Genomic DNA, 26,861 nt, shown 5'->3' with positions numbered 1-26,861 from the left:
AATTTATAGTATGAACTGACCCAGAGTACAGGTGTCTTGACTTCTAGCTCTTTTTAATTGCACAAGCAATCTATGAATACTTCCTCTCTTAAAGAACTTAAAATATATCAGAAGGCTAAAATCCTGTTTGCCACCACTGCAGTCTTACGCTTCCTTCTCAGAAGGATTCATCATCTTCAGTTTGGTGTATATCCTTCTATATCTCTTTCTATATGAATATATCATAAACATATACATGTACTTGTAGCAAATATATAGCATATTTGTGGGATTTTTAAAAACATAAATTATATAATGATGTGTTATGCTTTTCATAAATTTTTACAATTTACTTCTTTCCCTCAACAGTACACCTTAGAGATCTTTCCTTACCAGTAGGCATAAGTCCATCTCATTCTTTATAATTCCTGCACAAGCTGCCATGCTTTATTTAACTATAGTGTCCTTATTTCAATTTTAGGTGCTTTCCAGATATTTGCTATTAATTTGTCAAGCTTTGAAAAACGCACATCCTTATAAACATGGGTAAATGATTCTCTGGATCAAAGGGCATTTGCATTTTAACTCTAATAGATATGAGTGTCCTTTCTGCTAGGAGACTGTATCATAGTAGAGAACAGGACTCCTATCTATACCTGCTCCCATATTACCTGGTGCGTGGGAAGACCCAGTAAATGAGCCTCTTGGATATATCCCATTTGACTGAGAAAGAAGGTCGCTCTAAAAACAAGAGAGGGAGAAAGCAGTCTTCTGCCAACAAAATAAAAGCATTCCCCACATTATTTATAAGGGGATGTCAACTCAAGAGAAATACACCTAAAGTGTTATGATTTACAGCCCAGGAATCGCTCTGATGCCACTGATAAATGCAAGTGCTTCTGGAGACGAAGACACTAAATTACCTTTGTGGCCACAGAGAGGGGGTTTATGGGCTGGGTGGTGGCAGTCACACTTTGTTCAGGAGTTTCTCTTACCTCATCTGGCCACAAATGGTTCCTGGGCTGTCCAGGGGCTGGCATGCTCACGTTAGTCCCTGCTGTGTGCCTGGTCTCTCCTCCTCGCCCTCCTTCCACTGCTCTGTGGATGAGAGTGCGAGGGCAGTGAGGGTCTCCCAACTTCTTCTTACCCTTACAATACATTGGGCTTCCTGAGCAGGGTCTAAGTCTCATTTCTTTCTAGATCCTCACCCCAAGCCCAATAAAACCCCAGCCATGGTCACTCACCCTGTTCTGCAAGATCCACACGCTGGCAGGCATGACGACCTAGCTAGCTGTAGAGACTACCAGTGTCTCATCATTGGGCAGTTGCTGTTCTCATTTCCTGGACAATTATTCCAAATCATCCCGACTTCCTCGTGATCTCTCCCCGTCACTCTCAGGAGGCACCTCCTCTCCTGTTTCATTCAAAGTAAAATAATAATGGCTTTAACTTCTGCAGTGATGTGTATGCATTCATCTCTATCTGCCCCCGTCTTCCCTCTGGTCTCAGAAGATGAGGTCCAGTCCTGTCCTGTCCGAAGCTAATGGGGATCCAGGTCTTCTTTCCCCTAAAACACTGATTCATCTAGTGTCACCTCTGTCTCCTGTGTCCTCAACTTTCCTTGTTTTACTTCTTCCCCCAGAGGTTATAAACACCTGAGGTCCTCCCCATCCTAACCATGTCCTTGTCCATCACCCTGCTGTCCTATTGAGTTATTGCTTTTCCTTCCTTTTGAGTTGAGCTTCTCAGGCATGTTGTTAACAGGTACTATCTTCACTTACTCCACATTTACGCCTTAATATGCTGCAGCCCAGAGACTGCCCTGCCGCTCCACTGAAACCTTTCTCACTGTGTCAGCAGCTTCCAAAGACACAAATCAGGGGACATTCTCTAGTCTTTATATTTTCCTGGACTTTTCCCCACTGTTGAACATTTCTTGGAACTCTATCTGCTTGACCTTGACAAGATTTCTGTTCCTTGGTGCTCCTCAAATGTCTCTTCCCCGGTCTTTGCCTGGACTTTATCTCCAAATGCCAGGGTTCACAGGTTAGTGCCCTCACCTGGCTGTTTCTCTCTCCACCTGATAGCAGGCGATTATCCTTTTGTGATTTTGGCTCTGCAGCTGTCAGCAGGTGACCCCCAAATACAGACGAACAGCCTTTATATTCTCCCAAGTTTTAAATTTATGTATCTTATCTTATTGTCTACGTTGATCACCAACCAGGTATCTCCCTGATGTTTTAACTCAGCATGTCCAAGAGGAAACTTATCCCACCCCACCAGCCCTGTGTTATCAGGATCATTGAGTGGTTCTGTCATTCATAAAGCACTCCATGCTGGAGCCCTTATTATCTTAGGTTATCATTCCCCTCTCTCATCCCCATATTCAACGAATCCCTAAGTCTTGTATTCTACCCCCCACCCAAACAAGTACTCTTTCTGCTTCTGTCCATCCCCCACTGCCAACACCTTTAAGTCAAGCTACCATAATTTTGCTCCTAGACTCTGGCAAAGACCTTTCAAAACCACCCTCCTTTAGTCCATCCTCTATACTTTAGCCAGTATGATTCCTCTAAAAGGAAAATCTGGTTTCAGTGGCTCCTCATTGCCTATAGTAGGCGTCAGCAGACTCCTGTCCACAGGCCAAATCTGGCCCTTGCCCTGTTTTGGTAAATAAAGTTTTATTGGATCACAGCCATGCTTATGGTTTTTTGAAAAAACATATTGACCATGGCTGTGTTTTCACCGCAGTGGCAGAATTGATGAGTTGCAACAGAGACCATATAATGCACAAAGCCAAAAATATTTGCCATCTGGCCCTTTACAGAAGATCTTTGCTGACCTCTGCCTTACAAGGTAGCAGTCAAATGCCTTAGCCTGACTTACATGGCCCTTCATGATACAGGTCTTGCCTACTTTGCTGGTCTTATTTCCCTCCTTTTCATCACAATTTGTACCCCAAATGGTTTATAGCTCTTCTGCATATACTATGCTAGTTTGTAACAATAGTCCTTTGTCTGTGATATTCCCTCCGACTGGAACACCCTTCCCATGTTTCTTGTCTCCTCTTAATCATCCTTCAAGACTCAGCTCATGCATTGCCTGCCACAAGAGCCTCCCTGATCTCCTGGTGGGTCAGGTGCCCCTCTACTCTTATCTCACAGAACTCAAATCTCCCTCTCCGATGGCATCATCCATATTATGTAGATACAATCTTGGCAAGGTGTCTGTCCCCTTCCTTAGGCTGTGAGCTTCTTAAGGACATAACCCTTGTCTTTGTCCTTCTTGAACCTCAGCACCTAGTACAGTGCCTGTCACATAGTAGGTACTCAGTAAATACTCATTGAACAGATAAGTGCCCAGTGGATTGAAGTCAGATGGCTTCTCATCAGGGCAATGAAACAGACAATATCAAGAACCCCTAACAGATTTGCCAAACACATTAACTGTCTCCTATCGCAGAACAAGTTATTGGAAACATGAAGCAGAATTGATGAATTATAATGAGAACAGAAGGTCTGGGGTTCAGGCCCTCGGAGTGTAGGTTGAGGGCAGAAGCATGTGGTGGGTGGTGGGCTCAGAGAGTTCAACAGGGCCTGACCAGTGGGCCTGAAAAACACACTTCAAGAAAGTAAAGGATAGATCTGTTTTCTAATACAACCTCACCTTTACTAGTTTCTGACTATGAGCAAGTTACAGTCTCTGAGTCTCAGCCCCTCCACCATTAAATAGGCTTTAATAATGTTCCCTTTGCAGAGCTGAAGAATTAACAACCAAAGCAAATTAGCACTCTAGAGTACCCAGTGGAAGGCCTGCCACCACGTTGGTGTTTAATAAGCAGAAACTCCCTTCCATCCTCTGTCCTTCATCCCAGAGCAGGCCAGGTGACGCTGCTGTGCGGAGGCATGGATGCTGACAGGCAGGACTAGGGAAAACTATGACTGGGTGCTCCACATGCCAGAGATTGCAGAAGTGGGCTAAACTCACAGCAGAAATCCATGAGCACAACAGAAAACCTCTTGGCAATGCAAGTGGAGTTTTGGTGAGCTCAGTTTTAAGTATGTTAAATTTTGTGTGTTTAGGGACATCCAAAGAGAATTGTCCAGAAGCTTTTTAAACACTGACCTGGAGCCCTAAGGAGGTACCGAGAAACCTCTGCATAATGTTAGGATTCTTATGAGTGTAGGTGACATAAAACACATCAACTTGGCTAGCGTAAGAAGGAACATTGATTGTTTCCTGTAGCTGGGAAACCAAAAAGGAAAATCTAGCTTCAGGCATTGCTAGATCCAGGAATTCAAAAATGAACGTGGGGATTTGGTTCCCCACCAACCTCTCTGCTCTGCTGTCTTCTATGTTGGTTTCTTTCTGGGGCAACAAGATGGCGGCCAACAGCTCCAAATTCATGCCGGCACCATTCTGAGTCCAGTAGTAAAGAGAGCGTCTCTCTTCTTCACAGTTTCACAAAAAATGCAAGCCTGAGTGAGCCTGAACCAGTCATAATGGACAAGGGCACTGAAGGAGCCTCTTACCTTTGACCTAAGTAGTCAGTCTTTCACCTGGCCCTTGGAAATTCCCACCAAACCATGAGAACATTGAGGGAGGAGGGGTTCCCCAAAGGACAATGAAGGGCCTTACGTGAAGCAGGAGAATGAAACTTGGTAGATGAAAACTATAAGCACAGAAAATGTTTTCCCCCAGTGGGGAGGCTGAACTACAGGAATGGGCAAGACTATGAAGACAAAGAATGGTAGGGAGGAAGGAAACGTATTCGAGTGTTTGGGGTCCCCATTCAGTAACCTTGGGAAATCCAACTAAAATGGTGTATCCTGATCAGAGACTTTATTTATCCCTAAATTTCAATGGCCAATCCATCACCACATAATTAGTAATGCTGTGCTTTGAATTTATTACCAACCCCGGCTTTCTACTGTTGCTATTGGACTTGTACCATATTGCAATGTGAGCATGGAGATTATTGTATAAATTATTCTCACTCACATAATCATCGTGATTTTAATTACTGTGTAATCTTTGCTAATTACTGTTGTATGTATCATTTGCTTTGGTGCCGATTTAACACAACTGCTTTTCGTTTGGCTAAAAGATGGCATTACAACTTTTCCTTTTTGCAGGGGAAAATTTGCTTTCTGTAAACATTTGCAGAACCAAACTCTTGGCTTGCAGTTCTTGGTTTAAAAAGAAAGATGCAGACCCTACCACCACCCCTGTTTGTTTTTATTTGGGATAAGACTGGTTTGAATAAGTAAAAAGGTCTAAATTACACTGTATTGTCTTTAAAAAAAAAAAAAAAGTTGTGTTACTTTCAAAGAAGGGCAATTACTCTACTACAGACAGGAGGCCAAAGATGTGTCATGTGAGGGCTGCTTAAATGAGTAGATAAGACTCGTTTGTAATTAGTTCATTAATTATAGATATGTGAATAAATGGTACTTAGCTTTAAAAACAGCTCGTTCCCGAAGTGGGTTAAGCATCTGATGCTAATCTTATTTCAATAATACATTTATTTACTGGTCTCTGCATTCTTAAAACTGGGAGCTCAGGATAATTTTAATCCATCCTGGAAACACTTAATGAATGGGCCTCTCATGAATATGGTTTTATGTCTTACTAGGACATAAGGAGTATTTTCAGTTTTATTAGTATTAGGAAGATGAGTGGAAAAGATGTTGAAACTGAATGCACAGAAATATTCAATGCAAACACATTAACCATGGACCAAAGGCCTGAGCAAGTGAAACCAGGTGAAGTCTGAATGTAGACACAGGATTTATCCTTAGGACCCAAATCCTAGACAAGTATTTATAGGAAGGAAGCCTGTTTCCTGTCTGGAACTCCAGGTCTTGGATGGTAGGTCTGTGGACCTTTTAGAAAATTTGAGACTCACCTAAGCTGCAAGTTTGTAGAAAACTATTTGGATACATCATTGATGGTTCAGAACACTCTTTTAAAATCTGTGGTTCTCTGTTAAGCTAAGGTTTTGTTACACAAATTTGCCATTGAAATATATATACAGAAAAGTGGGTCTTAAGGAAATTTTCAAAAAATTGGTCATGCCTAGTTCATTTGTAATTACTAACAAAATCCAGACTGGACCATTACAGTGCCCCTACAACTTCCTTGTGCCCATTCAAGCCATCACCTCCTCCTTCCTCAAAGATACCCACCATCCTGACTTCTAACACTGTATATTAGATATGACCCTTCTTGAACTGTGTAAATGGAAGCATCCAGTATGTCCTCTTTTGTGTCTGGCCTCTTTCTTTCAATATTATGTTTTCAAGATGCCTCCACACTGTTGCATGTAGCAGTAATTCATTTATTTTCATTGCTCTATAGTCTATAACAGTGGCTCTCAACTGGAGGCACTTCTGCACCACTACCCACCTCAACAGGGGACAACTGGCAATGTCTGGAGACATTTTTGACTATCTCATGCTACTGGCATCTAATGGGTAGAGTTCAACGATGTTGCCAAATATCTTACAATGCACAGGACAGGCCACATAGAATTATCGGGTCCAAAATGGCAATTATACCACCACTGAGAAACCGTAGTCAATAATATGCCATTGTGTGAACATAGAGTAATAATTAATTCTATTATTAATAGACAATTAAGTTGTTTATGGTTTCCCATGATTATGAGTAGTATTACTGTGAACAATCTTATGCACATCTTTTGTTGCATGAATATACAGATTTCTGTTGGGCATATACTCAGCAGTAGAATTGCTAGGTGTTTTTTCAGCTTTGGTAAATACTGTCAAAACAGTCATTCCCATTTTTGTAACCATCAGCAGTGAATGAATGTTCTGATTGCTCTAAATCCTTGCCAACGCCTGGTTTTGTTACTAAAAAAATTAGCTATTCTAATAGGTGTTAGTAGTTTCAAATTTTGGTCTTCACTCACATATTCCTGGTAAATAAACCTTTCTATATGCTTATATCTTCATTTGAATATCCTCTTTAATGAAGTGTCTGAGAAAGTCTTTTGTCCATTATTTTTATTCTTTGGTTATCCATCTCTTTTGTATTGATCTGTAGTTCTTTATGTATTCTAAATGCGTGCCCTTTATAAGGTATGTGGGTTTTCTTCCACTCAGTCACTTGCCTTTTTCACTCTCTTAATGGTTTATTTTTATAAGCAAAGTTCTTAATTTTAATGTAACCCAGTTTATAATGTTTTCCTTTATGGTTGGTACTCTTTATATATTGTTGAAAAATTATTTGCCTACTTTGAAATCATGCAATATTTTCTTATTTTTTGTAGACATTGTATTGATTTACCTTTTATATCTAGATATACAATGCATCATGAATTGATACTTATTTGTGGTGTGAGGTAGGGCTCACTCTTTTCCATATAGATATCCAGTTGGTCTAGCACATATGTTTTAGAGAAATGATATTGTCCACATTACACAACAGTATGAATTTGTCATAAATCAAGTGATCTTATATACATACATCTGTCTCCAGACCCTATTCTAGTTCACTTTTCTATGTGCCATCCTTGAACCAGTATAGCATCTGGAAGTATAAGTTCTCCATCTTAATTCTTCTTTCAGGTCAGCAAATGACTCTCAGGGAAATGCCACATCATATTGTGTTCACCTTCAGTGTATTTCCCTCTTTCCAAGATTTGGCCTTTTGAGTCCTGGCTGCTTTGATGGCTTTCCGCTGTCCTTAAATTTGAATTCTACTTTTCTGGTTTTCCAGGTAGCTCTGATGCAAGCTACTATATCTGGAAGCTGAGAGCTGAGCTAGGCTTTTATTCTTTTATGTAAATAAACATTATTTTTCTAATGTACACTTCCACCAACAGTGTATAAGCATTCCTTTTTATCTGCAACCTTGCCAGCACCTGCCATTTTTTTGACTTTTTAATAATAGCCATTCTAACTGGTGTGAGTTGGTGTCTCATTGTGGTTTTGCTTTGCATTTCTAATGATCAGTGATGTTGAGCTTCTTTACATATGCTTGTTGGTCACATGTATCCCTTCTTTTTAAAAGTGTCTGTTCATGTCCTTTGCTCACTTTTTAATGTTTTTTTTTTTTCTTATACATTTGTTTAAGTTCCTTATGGATGCTGGATATTAGACCTTTGTCACATGCATGATTTGCAAATATTTTCTCCCATTCTGTAGGTTGTCTGTTCACCTTGTTGATAGTTTCTTTTGCTGTACAGAAGCTCTTTAGTTTAACTTGATCCCATTTGTCAATTTTTGCTTTGATTGCCATTGCTTTTGTCATCTTCATCATGAAATCTTTGCCCGTTCCTATGTCCAGAATGGTATTGCCCAGGTTGTCTTCTAGAGTTTTTATAGCTTTGGCTTTTACATTTTAGTATTTAATCCATCTTGACCACTGTGGAAAACAGCATGGTGAGTCCTTAGAGACCAAAAGCAGAAATACCATTTGACCCAGCAGTCCCATTACTGGGTATGTACCCAAAGGAATATAAATTGTTTTACCATAAAGACACATGCATATGTATGCTCATCACAGCACCATTCACAATAGCAAAGACATGGAATAAACTTAAATGCCCATCAGTGGTAGACTGGATAAAGAAAATGTGGTACATATATGCTATGGAATACTATGCAGTCGTAAAAAAGAATGAGATCATGTCCTTTGCAGGGACATGAATGGAGCTGGAGGCCATTATCTTTAGCAAACTAATACAGGAACAGAAAACCAAATACCACATGGTCTCACTTATAAGTGGGAGCTAAATTATGAAAGCACATGGACACATAGAGGGGAACAACACACACTGGGGCCTATCAGAGGGTGGAGGGTGGGAAGAGGGAGAGAATCAGAAAAAATAACTAGTGGGTACTAGACTTAATTCCTGGGTGACGAAATAATCTGTACAACAAACCCCTATGACACAAGTTTACCTGTAGAACAAACCTGCACATGTACCCCTGAACTTAAAATAAAAGTTTTTTTTTCTTACTTCCTATGCCTAGGGAAACATGAAGTTTCATTCATATTTTCTTCCAGTCCTAACTTAGTGAATCTACCACCTTCTCCAGAATGTAAGTTCCCTGAAGGCAAGCACTGTTCATCTCTGTGTTGACAGCATCTGTCATCACGACACTCAATAAATGATTCAGGATGGAAGCAAGGAAATATTAATGGATGCATAATTTCCATTCACTTAAAGCTGCATCTTCATGGGAAGCTGGGTGCTTTTATGAATTAGTCTGAGGTTTTCTGTGACTATTGCCATTTCACCATACTCTGGTGAGGCAATGTCTCTGCATGGAAAGTGAAAGGATGCATTAAATTCGCTTAAATATGTTGAATCCAAATTGAATCTACAAGCCAAGTAGATTTTAATTACTCTGCAAATCTAGAATTACGTTCTTCCAAACATTGTGAAAATTGTAGCAGAAGGTAAAAGACTCGAGTTGTAGAGCCAGTACTTGCACCATCTCATCAGAGTGTGACTTGGGAAGTTCTATTCCCTTCTCTGTTTTTCTAGGTGTAGAATGAGGGGTTCAAACCAGATGAGGCCGCAGCTCCCTGTCGATTTGTTATTCTAGAAATTGATCACATCCTGTAGAAATGAAACAAGGCTCTTGGCTTAGTGTTAGAAATATGGAGAACTCACTTTAGATTGTGTACTGGAAGTGGGTTTTCAATCTTGTTTTTCAGCCAGGAGAAGTGGATGTGACTGACTGGAGAGTGGAAATACTGGGTTCTGAATTATTCAGCCCTTTGCACATTCTTTCCACAGTTCCACAATCCCCCATCTTTGTACTCCTCCATTCCTTCATTCTTTCCATTCTACAAACTTTCTTTGGGGCATTCCTGATGTTGGGGATTCATAGAAGAAAGATGTGGTCTCCTCCAGAAACTAACAGTCTTGCTGGGAGATACAAATAAGTAAATAGACAACAGCAGTACAGAGGGGGACACAGGAGGCTGTGGGAGCCAGAAGAGGCCCCAACCCAGGCCAGGGGGCGGAAAGACTTCCTGGGGGAAGCTACAGTTGGGCTGAATATTAAAGGGTGAGTGAAAATGTTGATCTGGTTTTTCTTGAAATATAGAATAATGGTTTATCAGAATCACCTGCAGAGTGTCAGTTCCTTCCTCTCTGACTCCCTCCTAATTCTTTCTTATTAGGCTAATTTCCTTCCTCCCTCCCTCCCTCCCTCCCTCCCTCCCTCCCCTCCTCTCCCCTCCTTCCCTCCCCTCCTCTCCCCTCCTTTCTCTTCTCCCTTCTCCTTTCCCTTCCTTTCCCTTATGAAAACAAGTTGACAACATCACAACAGCTCTCCTTAAATAGTTTCACATCTTTCTTCTAAGAAGGACATTTTCTAACGTATCACTATCACACTTAGGAAAATTAACAAATTCATAACATTATCTATATTTATATTACCCAATTATCCTCCCATATACCCTTTTTGCCTGTTCAATTTTTCTTCTTATTAACATCTTGCATTACTCTTCAGTCTCTTTTAAATGAGAATGATCCCCTTATCACTACCCAGCTCCAGTTTAACTGTTTTTGTTTGTTTGTTTGTTTGTTTGTTTGTTTGCGGAGGGTAGAGTTCCAAGAGTGACTTGAATGGGCAACTCTATGCAAAAATCACTGACCTTAGTCCCTGGTAGCCAGTAAGAATGTGTGGGTGAAGTCAAGCCAAATTCTGCTGAGCCACAGAAGGCATGGAGGCAGGTGTCCACTCAGGGCAGCTCGATGGATTGGGTTGTAAAATTGTCAAAGACTCGGCACTGACCTTAAACATCAGAGAGAACAGCAAGTAAGCCTTGAGAGCGACCTTGTCTCATAAAAACTGCCATATTGTAAGGAATGTAGGATATTCACCGTGTCTGTTTCCTGACTCTATTCCCCATGCCAGGAGTGGCCAGGCATGGGGACAGCATGGGGACAGATTGCTGCTAATGTCACCTCCCCCTCACTTCCCTGCTTCCTTGGCATCCTCCTTACTTTGAACTTCCCTCTCAGCTAGGGGTGAGGGAGCTTCCTTTGAACCCCCAGCATCCTCCTTGCTTTGAACTTCCCTCTCAGCTAGGGGTGAGGGAGCTTTCTAAGCCTCATTTTCCTCGGCCTGTGAAATTTAGATATCAGCCCTTGCTTGTCAAGGGTTTTGCAGATTGAATAAGCTAAGAATCGATAGGAGGAATCTTCTGCTCTTGCTTGGAATGTCTTTCTCGAGCCATCGTCAACACTGAAATCCTACCCTTCTTCCAAAGCCTGACTCAACCCACCTCCTCAAGAAAGGCTGTGCATGGCCAGGCGTGGTGGCTCACACCCTTAATCCCAGCACTTTGGGAGGCTGAGGTGGGCGGATCACTTGGGGTCAGGAGTTGGAGACCAGCCTGGCCAACATGGCGAAACCCCATCTCTACTAAAAATACAAAAATTAGCTGGCTGTGGTGGTGGTGGGTGCCTGTAATCCCAGCTACTTGGGAGGCTGAGGTAGGAGAATTGCTTGAACTTGGGAGGTGGAGGTTGCAGTGAGCTGAGATCACGCCATTGTGCTCCAGCCTGGGTGACAAGAATGAAACTTCATCTCAAAAAAAAAGAAAGGAAGGCTGTGCACCCAGGCACCAGTACTGACTGCTCTCTCCTTTGCCAACCTCTTGGTGCATTTATAGTCTGTGCTTCACAGTTTCTGTGGAATTTCTTGCATTGCTGACCCTTCTGCATGTTTTTTTCCAGACTCAACACCTACACTGCTCTCCCCAGGAGGGGAGGGCAGCCCATCTTCTGCTGCTGTGTGCTCAGAACATTATAGGTAGACAGACAGACCAGGGTGGGAGTCTAAGCTCTGCTCCTTCTCAACAAGCCCATTTGCCTCTCTTAGCCTCAGCTTCCTCATTTATAAAATGGGACGATAAAGGGCAGTAGAGTAAAGCAGTTGGGAGCCATGGGCCTGGGGTGGGACTTCTTGGTTTAAATCCATGTTCTCCCACTTATGACATGACAAATTACTGATTCTTTCTGAGCCTCAGTTCTGACAGGGGAAGATTGCAATATCTGCTTTAGAGGACTGTTGTGAGCATAAACTTGAGTAATGTCTATAAAGCCTAAAGGCATAATACATGACAACTCTAATGATGTGGTATTTACCTGTGCACCACAGTGGCTTAATAAGTGCCTCCCATTCCCTGCATAAGGCATAGTCCTGGGTGCCATGTCAACTTTTATTACAGATTCTCTGTTGTTATTTTGGACTCAGTTACCAAATCTTCAGGCCATCTTCAAAGAGCATCTGGTTTCCCATCTCAGGCCTCACCAGTATTAAAGAACATCAATATGTTTTTAATTTCCTCTTTAATTTCAGGGAATGGATGAAGAATGGGGGCTGACAGCATGCTTTGGGGGATGATTCACGGTGTCATTAAATCTGTATTGAGTTTCCTGTAGCTAGAATTGGCCCAGGCTCTGACCACACTCAGACCTGGGAATTATGTTTTGTTTGTTTGCTTGTTTTGCTGTGTGATTAAATCTAATGACAGTAAATCCAGCATCTCCTTGACTTGGACTTTCTTGGTTCATTACATTGCAGTGGATTTTGAGAAATATGTACGTGTAGATGTAAATTCAACTGGTTGAGGCTTCCCGTCAGCCTTCTGCCCGGTGGGTGTGTGATGTAATGGAAGGAGAAGAATGGGATTCAGAGCTGGCCCACCAGCGTTCAAATGCAGGCCCTGCCACTTAGCAGTATGGCCTTGAGCAAATGGTTTCTCACCACTGAGCCTCAGTTTCCTCATTTGCAAGGTGGGGTGATGCCTCTGATGTTGATGGGGTGATGCTTCTTAGCTTGATGAGATACTGCCTACAATACATGCAGATATAGGTGCCTTCTTTGTTCTTCGCCGGTTTTCATGGAGCATCTGCTTCTGTGCTCGACACTAGAGATAAAATGATGGGGCCCCATTCATAAGCTAATCTGAAAGGGGAAGGGGTATGGTCCAAGCAGGAGACACTGTCTCAGACACTAGCTTGTTCTGCAGCTGAACCAACCACTTCAGTCTCCACTTCCCTTCTACGTGCTGTTCACAGTAGGCTTATACATGGGAATTGTTTACTCTTGAACATCTGCCCTCAATCTGCGGTCTTCTCTAGCACTGATGAAAAAGGTCATTAAAGAGAAGCAATCAGACAAGTGTTAAGATTTTAAAATTTATGTTAAACCGTTATGTCAAAGGATTAACTTTGAGATAAATAAGTAATGCATGAAAGTTTAACTGTGGTGTCTTTTGCCTCAGTGGCAGTACTGGGAGCAATGGGAGTAGAAATGGCTTCCACTCTTAAATACTGAATATGCATATGACACGCATCATCTCTCATTTCTAACAAGACCTTGGGTCCTAGGGCAGTGTCATTCCCACTCTTACACCTGTACAAATTTAGGCTTCAAACGCTACCTGGGGGCCTGGGTGCCATGGCTCACTCCCGTAATCCCCACACTTTGGGAGGCTGAGGTGGGCGGATCACTTGAGGTCAGGAGTTCGAGACCATCCTGACCAACATGGTGAAACCCTGTTGCTACTAAAAATACAAAAATTTGCCTGGTGTGGTGGTGTGCACCTGTAATCCCAGCTACTTGGGAGGCTGAGGCAGGAGAATCACTTGAACCCTGGAGGCAGAGTTTGCAGTGAGTCACAGTCGTGCCATTGCACTCCAGCCTGGGCAGCAGAGCAAGACTCCATCACAAACAAAACAAAACAACAAAAACAAACAAACAAAAAACAAACCTGACTTGGAATAGACAGAGCCGGGATTTGAACTCAGGTCTTTCTGAGTCTGAAGCTTTTTTTTTTTTTTTTTTTTTTGTTCCCTGCCTTGTAGGTTAGAAAGAGTGGAAATTTCAGTATTCCTGAGTTTTCATGTCCTAGTTTACCTAATAAACTTCTATAACTTGAAGCAACCCATACTTACAGCATTTTCATATAAATACCCTTATTCATCAATTCATTTAATCAGTCCAATATTTATTGGAACCTACTATGTGGCAAGCACTAGAGCATGATTCATAACTTGAGCATTTTATTGAGCACCTACTATGTGCCTGAGGACTGGCAATTCACTCATGCATCCAACACATGTTTATGGAGCACCTACAATGTGTTAGGGCCCTGGTGCTTCCCTCACTCATTCAACACAAATTCATTGAGCACCTACTGTGTACTAAGACATTGTTCTATAGACACTGGCAGCAGCGAATATGATGCATAAAAATCCTGCCCTCATGGAGTTCTGATCTCCACAGCATTGCAAGGCCAATCTGGTTTCCCTCATTTTTCAGCTAAGGAAGCTGAGGGTTAGAGAAGTTAGGCAGTGGTCCCCAGGTCACGTGGCTAGTGAGTGGTAGACTTGGTTGCCAGCTGTGTGTGCTTGCAGAGGTTACTCAGCCTCTCTGTACCTGGAGATCACAATCCCTATCTCTCAGGGTTGCTATGAGGGCAGGAACCATCCATTTGCTCTCTCCTATATTCCTGGTATCCATCACAGCAACTGGCGCAAGTAGGTATCTAGTCAGGGGTAGCCGTTGTGACCAATGACTATTTCATCCACTAAGTTATAGAACCAGCCCAGCATCTTTGTGGCTGGATGCTCAAGGACTATCCTCTGGCTTTTTCCTGTAGCAGGTATACCAGAAGGATATTCCTTTTTGGACAAACTGCAGGGCAGGCAGCAGAAGTCTCCAAGGCTTTTCTGGAGTCTCTCCTTGAAGAGTAACAGTACCCCTGCCTATCCTGTCTCTCAGTGACTCTGACAGCCTTCTATACATCATCCCTCTCCCTGGCCCAGGCTCTGGGAAGCAGACACAGTAACATCCTGATTATCCGACATCCCTCCATCATGATGATGATGGGGAGTTCCATCTGAGCCATGCTGAGCTGGTCCTGTGAAGACAGCTACAAAGAAAAAAAAAAGACTCTTACTGGTCCCCAGATGAAGTCAGATAGGATGTGTCTGAAGTGTCCAGCGCTGGGACAGGAGCGGGGATGATCATCCAGCCTCACTCAGCAGAACTTGGGATCCTTATCCCAAAGCCTACAAAAGGACATCTGAATTCAGGTTAAATTCTTCAGTCTCTATACAGAAAGGAGTGGATGCAAGGAACTTTATACCTTGAGAGGTGGTGCAGACAGGAAATGGAAAAAGCACTTGCAGAGATGTAGGCGGATTTCTGCATGGGAAAGCCAGGAAGAAGCACTTGGCCGTGGGCAGCTTCTTTCTTTCCTTCCTTCTTGCCCTCTCTTCCCCCTCTCTCCTCATTTGACCCCCACTTCTTCTTCTCTCCAGCCCCCACCACCAGGAGTCTACACTGCATGGCTTGTATTCCTGTTTTAAGCTCACCAGCTGAGGTTTCAAAGGCACCAGACCATTCCAGAAAGGTGGGACTCAGCTCACTCCAATCTCAAGACATCAGACCCCGTGATAGCCAAGCTGGGCCTGAGTGGCTGTGCTGGAACATCTTGGCTTCCATGCTTTGTAGAAGGCATTGCCCCTCAAGGGCCCCAGGGAGGGCGAGTGAATCTTCCCCTGTGCCAGCATAGCTGGGAACCTTCCTGGCTTGGGCATAGCAAACCTATGGCCTCTGTACCTGATCACCAGCACTCAGACTGTGACCTCTAGATCCCCATTTCCGGGCAGCCGGTTACTTCACCATGGACCCCAGCCTATCTTGCCTTTTTGTCAAAGCCGAAGATGGAAGATCCTTCGTTGCCAGCCAGAAAGGCCTCTGCAATGTTCTTTTCTCTCCTTCTTGCCTTTGCCTAAGTCTCCTTCCTTCTTCTCCATCACCACCGCCCTTCTGGGTCTCCTTCCTCTTTCTCTCCATCTCATTTCAACTTCTTTCCTGTTTAAACTGCCTCCTCTTCTTTCACACTCTGATCCTCCTCTTCTTCCTACATTTCTTTGCCCTCCCTTCACTTTTCTTATCCTGACTACTTCTTTCTCATCTACCTTGATTGAATTCGACAGCATTTGCTGAGCATCTACTACATGCTGGGCTCGGTGCCAACTCCGGAGGTGCAGAAATGAGAGTCAGCAAGACACTGTCAGTTCAGACTTGTGGTCTGTGATTCTCCTTCCACCTACTTTTATGCCTTTTTTCCCCGCTATGTTTTTGGCTCCCCCTCTTGCCTCCTCCTCCTCTTCTTCCTCCTCTTGGGACTTCTTCACCCTCCATTTTCATGCCCTGCCCTGGCATCTGCAGCCAACAGTGGCAGTGGAAGCTAGGGTGAGCAGGATGGCAGAGTCCCGGGAGATTCGGTGACAGGAGCCCTCAATGTTGCCCTCCTCACGTGGCAGGCAATGGATGAGACAGAGCATCCAAGAGACTCATTCATCACACCCGCCTCCTTTCAGGGCCAGGACAGGATGGAAATGACTTTTGTCAGTTCTGCGGCAGCCCACTGCCCCTGGCAGCTCCAAGCTGTTTATTAATAAAAAGTAGGGAATAAAAAAAAAATACAGGTGTGTGAATGCCGTCCTGCCGTGTATTCGGGGAGTGATTCCAAAGCAACGAAGTTGACAAATATGCCTTCGGGGAATCACAAAGGAGCCCTCTATCTCCTCTTCCAGCCCGTGTCCAGCTGTGATGGGAACAGGCAAGAAATAGGAAAGGAGGGAGCTGCTCTGGGCAAACGTGTGGCCTTTGTTTTAGCACATGGGAACCAACCTTTCTTCTTGTGGTGAGCTGAAGGTCACCTGCCCGTTCATTCTCCTGTGCATCTCTCTTTGAACTTCAATTGAGGCTCTGATTGAGTCCAGTGTGGGGTTGGGTTCTGGAGATCCAGAAGTTAAATAGTAGTAATAATGATTGCCTTGAATTATTAATGATTAATAGCCATTTATTATTGGTTATAAATTATTCATCATAACCACTAACCATTATTTGGGTGATTAGGTGCCAGAGACAGTATCAAGGGCGTTTCTTTCACTGTCCCGGCTGCCCCAGGAGGAAGGCACCATGACTAGGGTTTGGGGAGTGAAAGGAGTACTCCAGGTAGAACCGCTCATGCAAGACCCAGAAGCAGGGAGGGCTTGGCCTGTCCCAGGAGACCAGCGTCCTGGAGCAGGGTGAGCAAGAGGGCGGGAATAGCAAGCCTGATCACACAGGAGAAGGACTGAGGGTGATGGTCAGAGAGAGAGAGGAGGTAGCTCCTCCACGTTGCCACCTTGACACCCAGATCTTACCATCACCACACCGCTACTGCAATCCTCTTCCACCCATCTGACATGGGGAATAAGGAGAGGCAGATGATCACAGCCAGCTCTATGCCTTGTCCTCATGAAGCCCTTTAGCTGGGCCCATCGTTGCCATGGTGACTTCACACAGGCCCCCAGCCTGGGGAGCTCCTGCCAGACCTAGAGGAGATAGGTTTGTGGGATCACTGAAGCTCTGTCCTCAGGGGCACTTAGGAAGGCAGGGTCTAGGTGCCTGTCTCAGTCTCTTCTGGCTGCTATAACGAAAACACCATAGACTGGTTGGCTTATAAACAACAGACATGTATTTCTTATAGTTCTAGAGACTGGGAAATCTAAGGTCAAGGTGCTGGCAGTTACATTTGTTGTCTGATTCATAGATGGCCATCTCACTGTGTCCTCACACAGTGGGAGGGGTGAGGGAGCCCTTTGGGGCCTCTTTTATAAGGGCACTAATCTCATTCACAAGGGCTCCACCCCTGGTGACCTAATCACCTCCCAAAAGCCCCACCTCCTAATATCATCACATTGAGGATTAGGTGTCAACATATTAATTTTCGGGGGAGGCAAACATTGAGTCTATTTCAGCCCCCACCTATTTCCCTGGGAAAGACGCTGCTCTCCTACCCCAACCATTCCCTCCCTGCCTTCCATGGCATCACCTCAAGGGACCTTGGCTTGGCTTCCTTCCCAGATTCAAAAGCCCATTGGGTCATTGTGGTCAGTTCTTTTTCTCCTAAACTGTCCTGTGTGATCAGGAGTGGAAATGGTGTTATCCAGCTGGGTAAGCAAGAAGTCTTCCCCAAAGTCTTGTAGCAGAATCTCAGTCACGCTTTATACATAGAGGTCCGAATCCTGCAGTCGTCCCAATTGTTACAGTTTTAGCAGCAATACACTCAGAGGCAGGGACCCCATGACTGGAAACCCGCGTATGCATTGCCCTCAGCATCTCTTCAGGCCTGCGCCCACAGTGGCTTTATCTGCAATGCCAAAACTCTGACATTTGGCCACTTTTTTACTTTTTAAAAAAATAAATTATGACTTTGCTGGTGGGAGGGAAGGGGGTCGTTTCTCTTAGAGAGAGGACAGATAGATTTTATTTATTAAAGGAAAGGTTGGTGGACTCCAGTCTCTCTCCTTTGAATGATGCCATTTATGTTACAGTCTCTAATTTGGTCCCACTGTGAGGCTTCTACTTTTCAGAGGCAAAGTGTTTCTGGCGCTGCTGCTACAAACTCCCTCTGCATAAAAGCCACGTCTGGTGGAGTCCCAGAATAGAAACCGTCTGTCCTCTTGTGTATAGTCTTGGTTTTAAGTTGATTTCATGTGAGTCTTTCCCTTCTGGGGGAACAAGATTTTACCTACACTCTCACCCCATGAAACAATCAGGGATGTCATGGGGCATCCTGTGGAGATACATATTTGGGTCTTGACTCTCAGAAGCCCCACTTAGTGGGACTGTCTTCTGGGCTTGGCCCTAAATAAACAAACAACCCACTGCATGTCCTCTTCCGGTCTTGAAGAAGCAAACTACTTATTTCACAGCAAGCTCTGGGATGATAGGTCCTATCATGTCAGATATGATGCCTCATAAATCTAATTCTTCCGTCCTAGCTGCAGTTTTAATCTACTCAAATGTACTTAGCTGGGTTTAATTATAGACAGAAATTGCATTCAGAAAGCAACAAGAAATCATTTACATGGCTTGAATTTGCACATTAAATCATATGGTTCATTTGAGAGTGCAATAGGGATGGTATTTCCAAAGAAAAATAATATTAGTGCCTGTGCTTAGGGGCCCTCACACCGATTGCACAAATTGTATGAATTGCACAATTTCTACAGACTGCATTTTTCTTCTTGGCACAGGATAAATGAGGAGGCTGGGGACGCTGAGAGGACCCAGTCGGCACTGAGCAGAGCCTGGTCCGCAGATGTCCGCAGCAAGACCTCGGGAGACAAGCCTGTTTCTCCCCACTTCCTCCGCCGGCAAAAGTACTGTCATTTTGGGGACGGCGAAGGGCTTGCTGTCCAGGGAAAGTCCACAGAGAGATTAGAAGCTGCGTCATCTCCCCTGGCTTCTCGGAGTACAAATACATCCCCGCTGTCGAGGGAAAAGCTGCCCAGTCCTTCAGCGGCCCTCTCGGAGTTCGTGGAAGGGCTCCGGAGGAAGAGAGCCCAGAGAGGCCAGGGGTCCACGCTGGGCCTGGAGGACTGGCCCACTCTCCCCATTTACCAGACGACTGGGGCTTCCACACTAAGGAGGGGCAGGGCTGGCAGTGACGAGGGAAACCTCTCGTTGAGGGTTGGGGCAAAGTCACCCCTGGAAATCGAAGGGGCCGCTGGTGGTCTCTTGAGGTCCACCAGCCTCAAATGCATCTCTTCAGATGGTGTTGGGGGCACGACCCTACTCCCCGAGAAGGCGAAGACCCGATTCAGTTCCTGCGAGTCCCTCTTAGAATCCAGACCGAGCATGGGGAGAAAACTGAGCTCCCCGACCACACCCAGGGACATACTGTTGTCACCCACACTGCGTCCTCGGAGGCGGTGTCTGGAGTCCTCTGTGGACGATGCGGGTTGTCCAGACCTTGGAAAGGAGCCGCTCGTTTTCCAGAACCGCCAGTTCGCCCACCTGATGGAGGAACCCCTAGGCAGTGACCCCTTCAGCTGGAAACTCCCAAGCCTCGACTATGAACGCAAGACCAAAGTGGACTTCGATGACTTCCTCCCAGCTATCCGGAAGCCCCAGACGCCTACATCCTTGGCTGGCAGAGCAGCCAAAGGTGGACAAGACGGTTCACAGCGTTCAAGCGTCCACTTTGAGACGGAAGAGGCTGACCGTTCCTTTCTCTCGGGGATCAAGACCATTTTGAAAAAGAGCCCGGAGCCCAAGGAGGATCTTGCTCACCTGTCCGACTCATCCTCATCCTCCAGCTCCATCGTGTCCTTCAAAAGTGCTGACAGCATCAAAAGTCGACCAGGAATCCAACGACTTGCGGGTGACGGTGGTGAGGGAACGTCCCCCGAGCACAGAGAGCCAGGGGCGGGGAGGAAAGACGACGATGTTACAAGCATAATGAAAAAATATCTCCAGAAGTAGGCACCAGTTCAGGTAAAAGCAATAGGCTGGGGCTGTTCTTGGGGCATGAGAGTTCACCTTGCAGCCTTGGGGAGAGCAGGTGCCCCTACTGTCCTTACTGCCACAACTAATTTCTTTAGAGATCAAGATTTTTAGAGGTTTTAGCTGAAGTCATGTGTTGCTGGATGCAAAGCCTTTCACGAGCCCTCTGCTGGGTACTTCCATTTCCTTGTACTTTGAAATGCAGACACATCAGAAAGTAAGGGGTTCCTGTGGGATGACGCTAAAGAAGGTGCTGGATGTGGCCGGGCGTGGTAGCTCACGCCTATTATCCTAGCACTTTGGGAGCCTGAGGTAGGTAGATCACCTAAGGTCAGGAGTTCGAGACCAGACTGACCAACAGGGTGAAACCTTGTCTCTACTAAAAATACAAAAAATTATCTGGGTGTCTTGGCTGGCACCTGTAATCCGAGCTACTCAGGAGGCTGAGGCAGGAGAATCGCTTGAATTGGGGAGGCGAAGGTTGCAGTGAGCTGAGGGCACCACCACTGCACTCCAGCCTGGGCAACAAGAGTGAAACTCTGTCTCAGGAAAAAAAAAAGAAGAAGAAGATGCCGGATATTTAAAGTTTCCTCGCCCTACTATCATTTTCTTTTCTTAATGTCATTCCACCTGGGGTTGAAGGAGCTGCGATGGCATTCTGTCCACATAATGACGGGAGATCCGTGGTGGGATCGCAGACATGCAAAGGGCCGAGTTGGAAGAGACCTTCAGAATAGTGGAGTCCACTTGCATTACATATGGAGAGAAATAGGCCCTAGGTTGAGGGGAGAGGGAGCAAGTACAAAACTCACAGAGCAACAATGCAGGAGAAGTAACTACTCGCTGCCCTTCCTCCTGCTCCTAGCACTCATCCTGTCACTCATCTGGAGTCAAGGTAAGAAAAGGAATTCAGGCCGGGCGCGGTGGCTCAGGCCTGTAATCCCAGCACTTTGGGAGGCCGAGGTGGACAGATCACGAGGTCAGGAGATCGAGACCATCCTGGCTAACACGGTGAAACCCCGTCTCCACTAAAAATACAAAAAAATAGCAGGGCATGGTAACAGGTGCCTATAGTCCCAGCTACTGGGGAGGCTGAGGCAGGAGAATGGCATGAACCTGGGAGGCGGAGCTTGCAGTGAGCCGAGATCTTGCCACTGCACTCCAGCCTGGGAGACAGAGCAAGACTCCCTCTCAAAAAAAAAAAAAAAAAAGGAATTCATTGCTAACCAAGGCTTACATTTATTGATTGGACACATCAGACAGTCATTTAGTACTCCTGATATCCCCAAGTGGTGGTGAATATTATTTATTCCCATTTATCAGGTTGACAGACTGAGGATCAGAAAGATTAAAGTCACTTGTAGAGAATCACCAGGGCAGAATTGGGTTTTCCAGCTCTAGAATCCCTACATTTATCTTTAAAAGTTTTCCGTAGGGACACATTCCTGGCATCTTCATGAGTGAAATTAGAGCTGCCTGAGAGTCTATGAGCCTTCGTAAATCTCCCAGTCACTGAATCTCAGAACTCACCGCAGCTCAAGGCTCAGATGGTCCAGCGATTGCATATGGCTCTCAGGGTGCACCTGCTGCAACCCGCAGGCCTCCTTGACCCAAATGAGCCACACATCCTCTATTTCTTCGAGAGGCAGCCTCAGCCCATCAAAAAGCCATTGCCCCTTCCGCGGAGACAGGCTTGGACTATATCAGAGCAAACTAATTTGACTTAACATGGCCTTCTCTCTGCTCTCAATTACCGAGTAAAGATCTGATATTCATTTACATTATTATGCTCTCGGGGACATAGAAAGCAGTTTCAAAGGCCAAGTAAAGGGCACACATCTATGAGGGGAACAGTCCTTAGCAGAAGTCATCACAGAACATCTTGTCTCTGCCATTCCATTTTAATCAAGTCCCCTTCCTACCCTGAGCAAGGTTCTTCTCCAAGGATGCTAGTTTTTCAGCTATACAATGCAGCACCTCCAACAATGCAAATGCATGGGGGGCTTTGGGACCAAACAAGACCCCCCAAGGCTCAGTTCTGCCCTGTAACTAGCCGTCGGACCCTGGGCAAGTGACACAGTCTCTCCAAGCCCCTGTGTCCTCAGTTGGAAAATAGGGATAAGAGTACCAACTACCTAAAGTAACACTGTGGATTTCATGAGAATATGAGAGATTCCTAGAATAGAGCATGGCACCCATGGATGCAGTAAATGCCAGGTTACTTTGAAATTTTTGGACCTTTGGGAAATCTATCCCAACTTTTTCCCCCACTTGTTCTCCTTCTGCTGCCTACACTCTGCCATCCTTTTCTGTGGAGTTGCTACAGTAATGCCACCTGGGTGTACAGAATTCCAGGCCCTCCACCCCATTCATTGTCTCCATCAAAATGTACCCATCTTCCTGGCCAGGCACAGTGGCTTATGCCTGTAATCCCAGTTCTTTGGGAGGCTGAGGCACGAGGATCACTTGAGGCCAGGAGTTTGAGACCAGCCTGGGTAACAGTGAGACCCCACCTCTACAAGAAATAAAAAATAAAAAATTAACTGGGTGTGGTGACATGTACCTGTAATCCTAGCTACTCAGGAGGCTGGAGCAGGAGGATCACTTGAGCCTGGGAGTTGGAGGCTGCAGTGAGCTATGATTGCACCACTGCACACTAACCTGGGTGACAAAGTGAGACCCTGCCTCCAAAAAAAAAAAAAGAAAAAGAAAAAACCTTACCCATCTTTTGTCCCATTCATCAACTCTGACCTGTGTTTGCTTCCAGCCTCCTTGAAGCTGCCCTTGAAGACTTCCCGACTCTACAATAACTTGGAGACAGAGAGACTGGCCAGGCCTCCGCAGTGGCCAAAGCCAGCCAGCATGGCCACCCTCAAGAGACAAGACGGGCCCACAAAGGCAAATCCTGCGGGGATGCTGGGCTCCCAGTGTGGTTGGCCTGAACAAAATAAAGTGTTGACTCCTGGGCCTTCTCTATGGCCTTGCTACCTGGATTCCAGAGTGTCAATGGGGTGCAGATAGGGGTAGGACTGTTCCAAAGAATAGAACCAACCCGAACTGTGTGTAGTTTGGGGTATATACTGCTATTTCTCTTCCTACATGTCTACATGCCATGACCTTCTTCCTCTTCTTCACCTGGCCAGTTTCAGCTCACTTCTTCCAGGAAGTCTTCCCTGATATATCAAACAGAAACAAATGCTCCCCCTCCATGCTCCCTTAATCCCCATGCTTGTCTATCATATTCCTTTGCCAATTCATTTCTCTATCCTGTGCATTTATAAGTGTGTACAAGCATTCAAGAAACTGATGAATGATGAATGAATGAATGAGCCAAAGAACAAATAAATGAGCCCACACACCCTGAATGCATGTGACACACTGATATATATGCATCCTACAAATGTGCACCCACATCAACATTCAAGAACCTTGAATTTATTCCCTTTTTACCAAGGCGAAGCTAGCATATGTGTGCCCACATTTAGGTAGCAAATGCTGCCTTTATTTAAATTCCCACTAGCATAGACTCCATATCCTACCCCAAATTTGTCTCCATCCCTAGGACCCCTCTGGTGTAACCAATCATAGCTCCCACCCGTGGGAGGGAATTCCCATTTGGATCACTGCTGTGTTAGTTTGCAAGGGCTGCTGTGACGAAGTACCATAGCTGGAGGGTTGAAGTCCAAATTCAAGGTCAGCGGGGTAAATTCCTTCTGAGAGCTGTGAGGGCCTCTCTCCTTAGCTGGTAGATGGCCATCTTCCCCCTGTGTCTCCTCATTTCATCTTCTGTTCATGTCTGTATCCAAATTTCCCCATTTCATATTGGATGGGGTCCGCCCTAATGACCTTATTTTAACTTGGTCACCCTGTAAAGACCCTACCTTTTAATTAAGTCATTTTATGAAGTGCTGCAGGTTAGAACTTCCACATTTTTTTGAGTGGGGCTGGGGAAGTGGGCACAAAATTCGACCCGTAGTAACTGGTAAGGTCACCCCAAAAAGAGGAGCTCTCATCTCTGATCATCCTCACTAGAGACTCTGGGTAGAAGTGGGACAAGGGAGGAGGATGGGGCAGGAGGGAAATTCACTGGAGCCCCTCTCTGGAGACCTCACCGTTTCTGGAGACCTTCCTGCCTCTCTGATGGAGCACGTTGGTGAACAGTGGACCCTATTGTCTCTGATGCAGGCTCAGTCTCCCACTTGGTGAATCCACCATCCACCTCTTGCCATTCATAGGAGGGCTCTGGGTCACTGGAGAGTGCTGGGATATATGGGGAAAGCAGCCAGGACCTCTGGCAAAGCCCCGGCAAAGAGGAGGCACCACCCAAAAGCTCGCCAATGCTTAGGTGTGGGGTGGGAATCGAGAAGACCCAGGCTCCTGCATGAGGCTCTCCCCAAGGTTTCTGCAGTGAAATCCATCGAGTCATGGAGTCTCAGCCAAGTCACTTCCCTCGCTGGGTCTCAGTTTTCTCATCTCAGTAATGGGAATAACAGTTACTGAACTCTCATAAAACCCTGGAAAGGGAAGGGAAAGTATAGCATACTGTATTAGTTTGCTAGAGCTGCTGTAACAAAATTCTACAGCCTGGGTGGCCTAAACAACAGAAATTTATTTCCTCATGGTTCTGGAGGCTGGAAGTCTGAAATCAAGGTGTCAGCAGGGGTGGTTTTTCCTAAGGCCTCTGTCCTTGGCTTGTTGATAGTCGCTTTCTTGCTGAGTCTTCACGTGGTCTTTCTTCTATGTGGCTGCACCTCTGGTGTCTCTGTGTCCAAATTTTCTCATAAGAACAGCGGTCAGCATTCTTATACACCAGTGACAGTCAAACAGAGAGCCAAATCAGGAATGAACTTCCATTCACAATTGCTTCAAAGAGAATAAAATACCTAGGAATCCAACTTACAAGGGATGTAAAGGACCTCTTCAAGGAGAACTACAAACCACTGCTCAGTGAAATCAAAGAGGACACAAACAAATGGAAGAACATACCATGCTCATGGATAGGAAGAATCAATATCGTGAAAATGGCCATACTGCCCAAGGTAATTTATAGATTCAATGCCATCCCCATCAAGCTACCAATGAGCTTCTTCACAGAATTGGAAAAAACTGCTTTAAAGTTCATATGGAACCAAAAAAGAGCCCGCATCTCCAAGACAATCCTAAGTCAAAAGAACAAAGCTGGAGGCATCACGCTACCTGACTTCAAACTATACTACAAGGCTACAGTAACCAAAACAGCATGGTACTGGTACCAAAACAGAGATATAGACCAATGGAACAGAACAGAGTCCTCAGAAATAATACCACACATCTACAGCCATCTGATCTTTGACAAACCTGAGAGAAACAAGAAATGGGGAAAGGATTCCCTATTTAATAAATGGTGCTGGGAAAACTGGCTAGCCATAAGTAGAAAGCTGAAACTGGATCCTTTCCTTACTCCTTATACGAAAATTAATTCAAGATGGATTAGAGACTTAAATGTTAGACCTAATACCATAAAAATCCTAGAGGAAAACCTAGGTAGTACCATTCAGGACATAGGCATGGGCAAAGACTTCATGTCTAAAACACCAAAAGCAACGGCAACAAAAGCCAAAATTGACAAATGGGATCTCATCAAACTAAAGAGCTTCTGCACAGCAAAAGAAACTACCATCAGAGTGAGCAGGCAACCTACAGAATGGGAGAAAATTTTTGCAATCTACTCATCTGACAAAGGGCTAATATCCAGAACCTACAAAGAACTCAAACAAATTTACAAGAAAAAAACAAACAACCCCATCCAAAAGTGGGCAAAGGATATGAACAGACATTTCTCAAAAGAAGACATTCATACAGCCAACAGACACATGAAAAAATGCTCATCATCACTGGCCATCAGAGAAATGCAAATCAAAACCACAATGAGATACCATCTCACACCAGTTAGAATGGTGATCATTAAAAAGTCAGGAAACAACAGGTGCTGGAGAGGATGTGGAGAAATAGGAACACTTTTACACTGTTGGTGGGATTGTAAACTAGTTCAACCATTATGGAAAACAGTATGGCGATTCCTCAAGGATCTAGAACTAGATGTACCATATGACCCAGCCATCCCATTACTGGGTATATACCCAAAGGATTATAAATTATGCTGCTATAAGGACACATGCACACGTATGTTTATTGCAGCACTATTCACAATAGCAAAGACTTGGAATCAACCCAAATGTCCATCAGTGACAGATTGGATTAAGAAAATGTGGCACATATACACCATGGAATACTATGCAGCCATAAAAAAGGATGAGTTTGTGTCCTTTGTAGGGACATGGATGCAGCTGGAAACCATCATTCTTAGCAAACTATCACAGGAACAGAAAACCAAACACCGCATGTTCTCACTCGTAGGTGGGAACTGAACAATGAGATCACTTGGACTCGGGAAGGGGAACATCACACACCGGGGCCTATCATGGGGAGGGGGGAGGGGGGAGGGATTGCATTGGGAGTTATACCTGATGTAAATGACGAGTTGATGGG

The 26,861-nt window shown here is 44.8% G+C and overlaps 1 protein-coding gene across 1 annotated transcript in view; it reads left to right on the top strand.

Moving 5' to 3' along the window:
* LOC119627367 (unconventional myosin-XVIIIb) overlaps positions 1 to 23,873 on the top strand; it is a 133,818-nt gene extending 109,945 nt beyond the window's left edge. Inside the window, exons 14-15 of the mRNA XM_073006857.1 lie at positions 19,082 to 20,324; positions 23,101 to 23,873. Of these exons, the coding sequence (XP_072862958.1) occupies positions 19,082 to 20,312 (1,231 nt within the window). The 3' untranslated portion in view covers positions 20,313 to 20,324; positions 23,101 to 23,873. The remainder of the gene's footprint in view (positions 1 to 19,081; positions 20,325 to 23,100) is intronic.
* Positions 23,874 to 26,861: the final 2,988 nt, after the last annotated feature.

Source organism: Chlorocebus sabaeus, chromosome 19 (genome assembly GCF_047675955.1).
Source record: "Chlorocebus sabaeus isolate Y175 chromosome 19, mChlSab1.0.hap1, whole genome shotgun sequence".
Classification (NCBI taxonomy): domain Eukaryota; kingdom Metazoa; phylum Chordata; class Mammalia; order Primates; family Cercopithecidae; genus Chlorocebus; species Chlorocebus sabaeus.
Note: the sequence above shows the minus strand (reverse complement) of the source record. Positions and strands in the feature narration are given on the sequence as shown.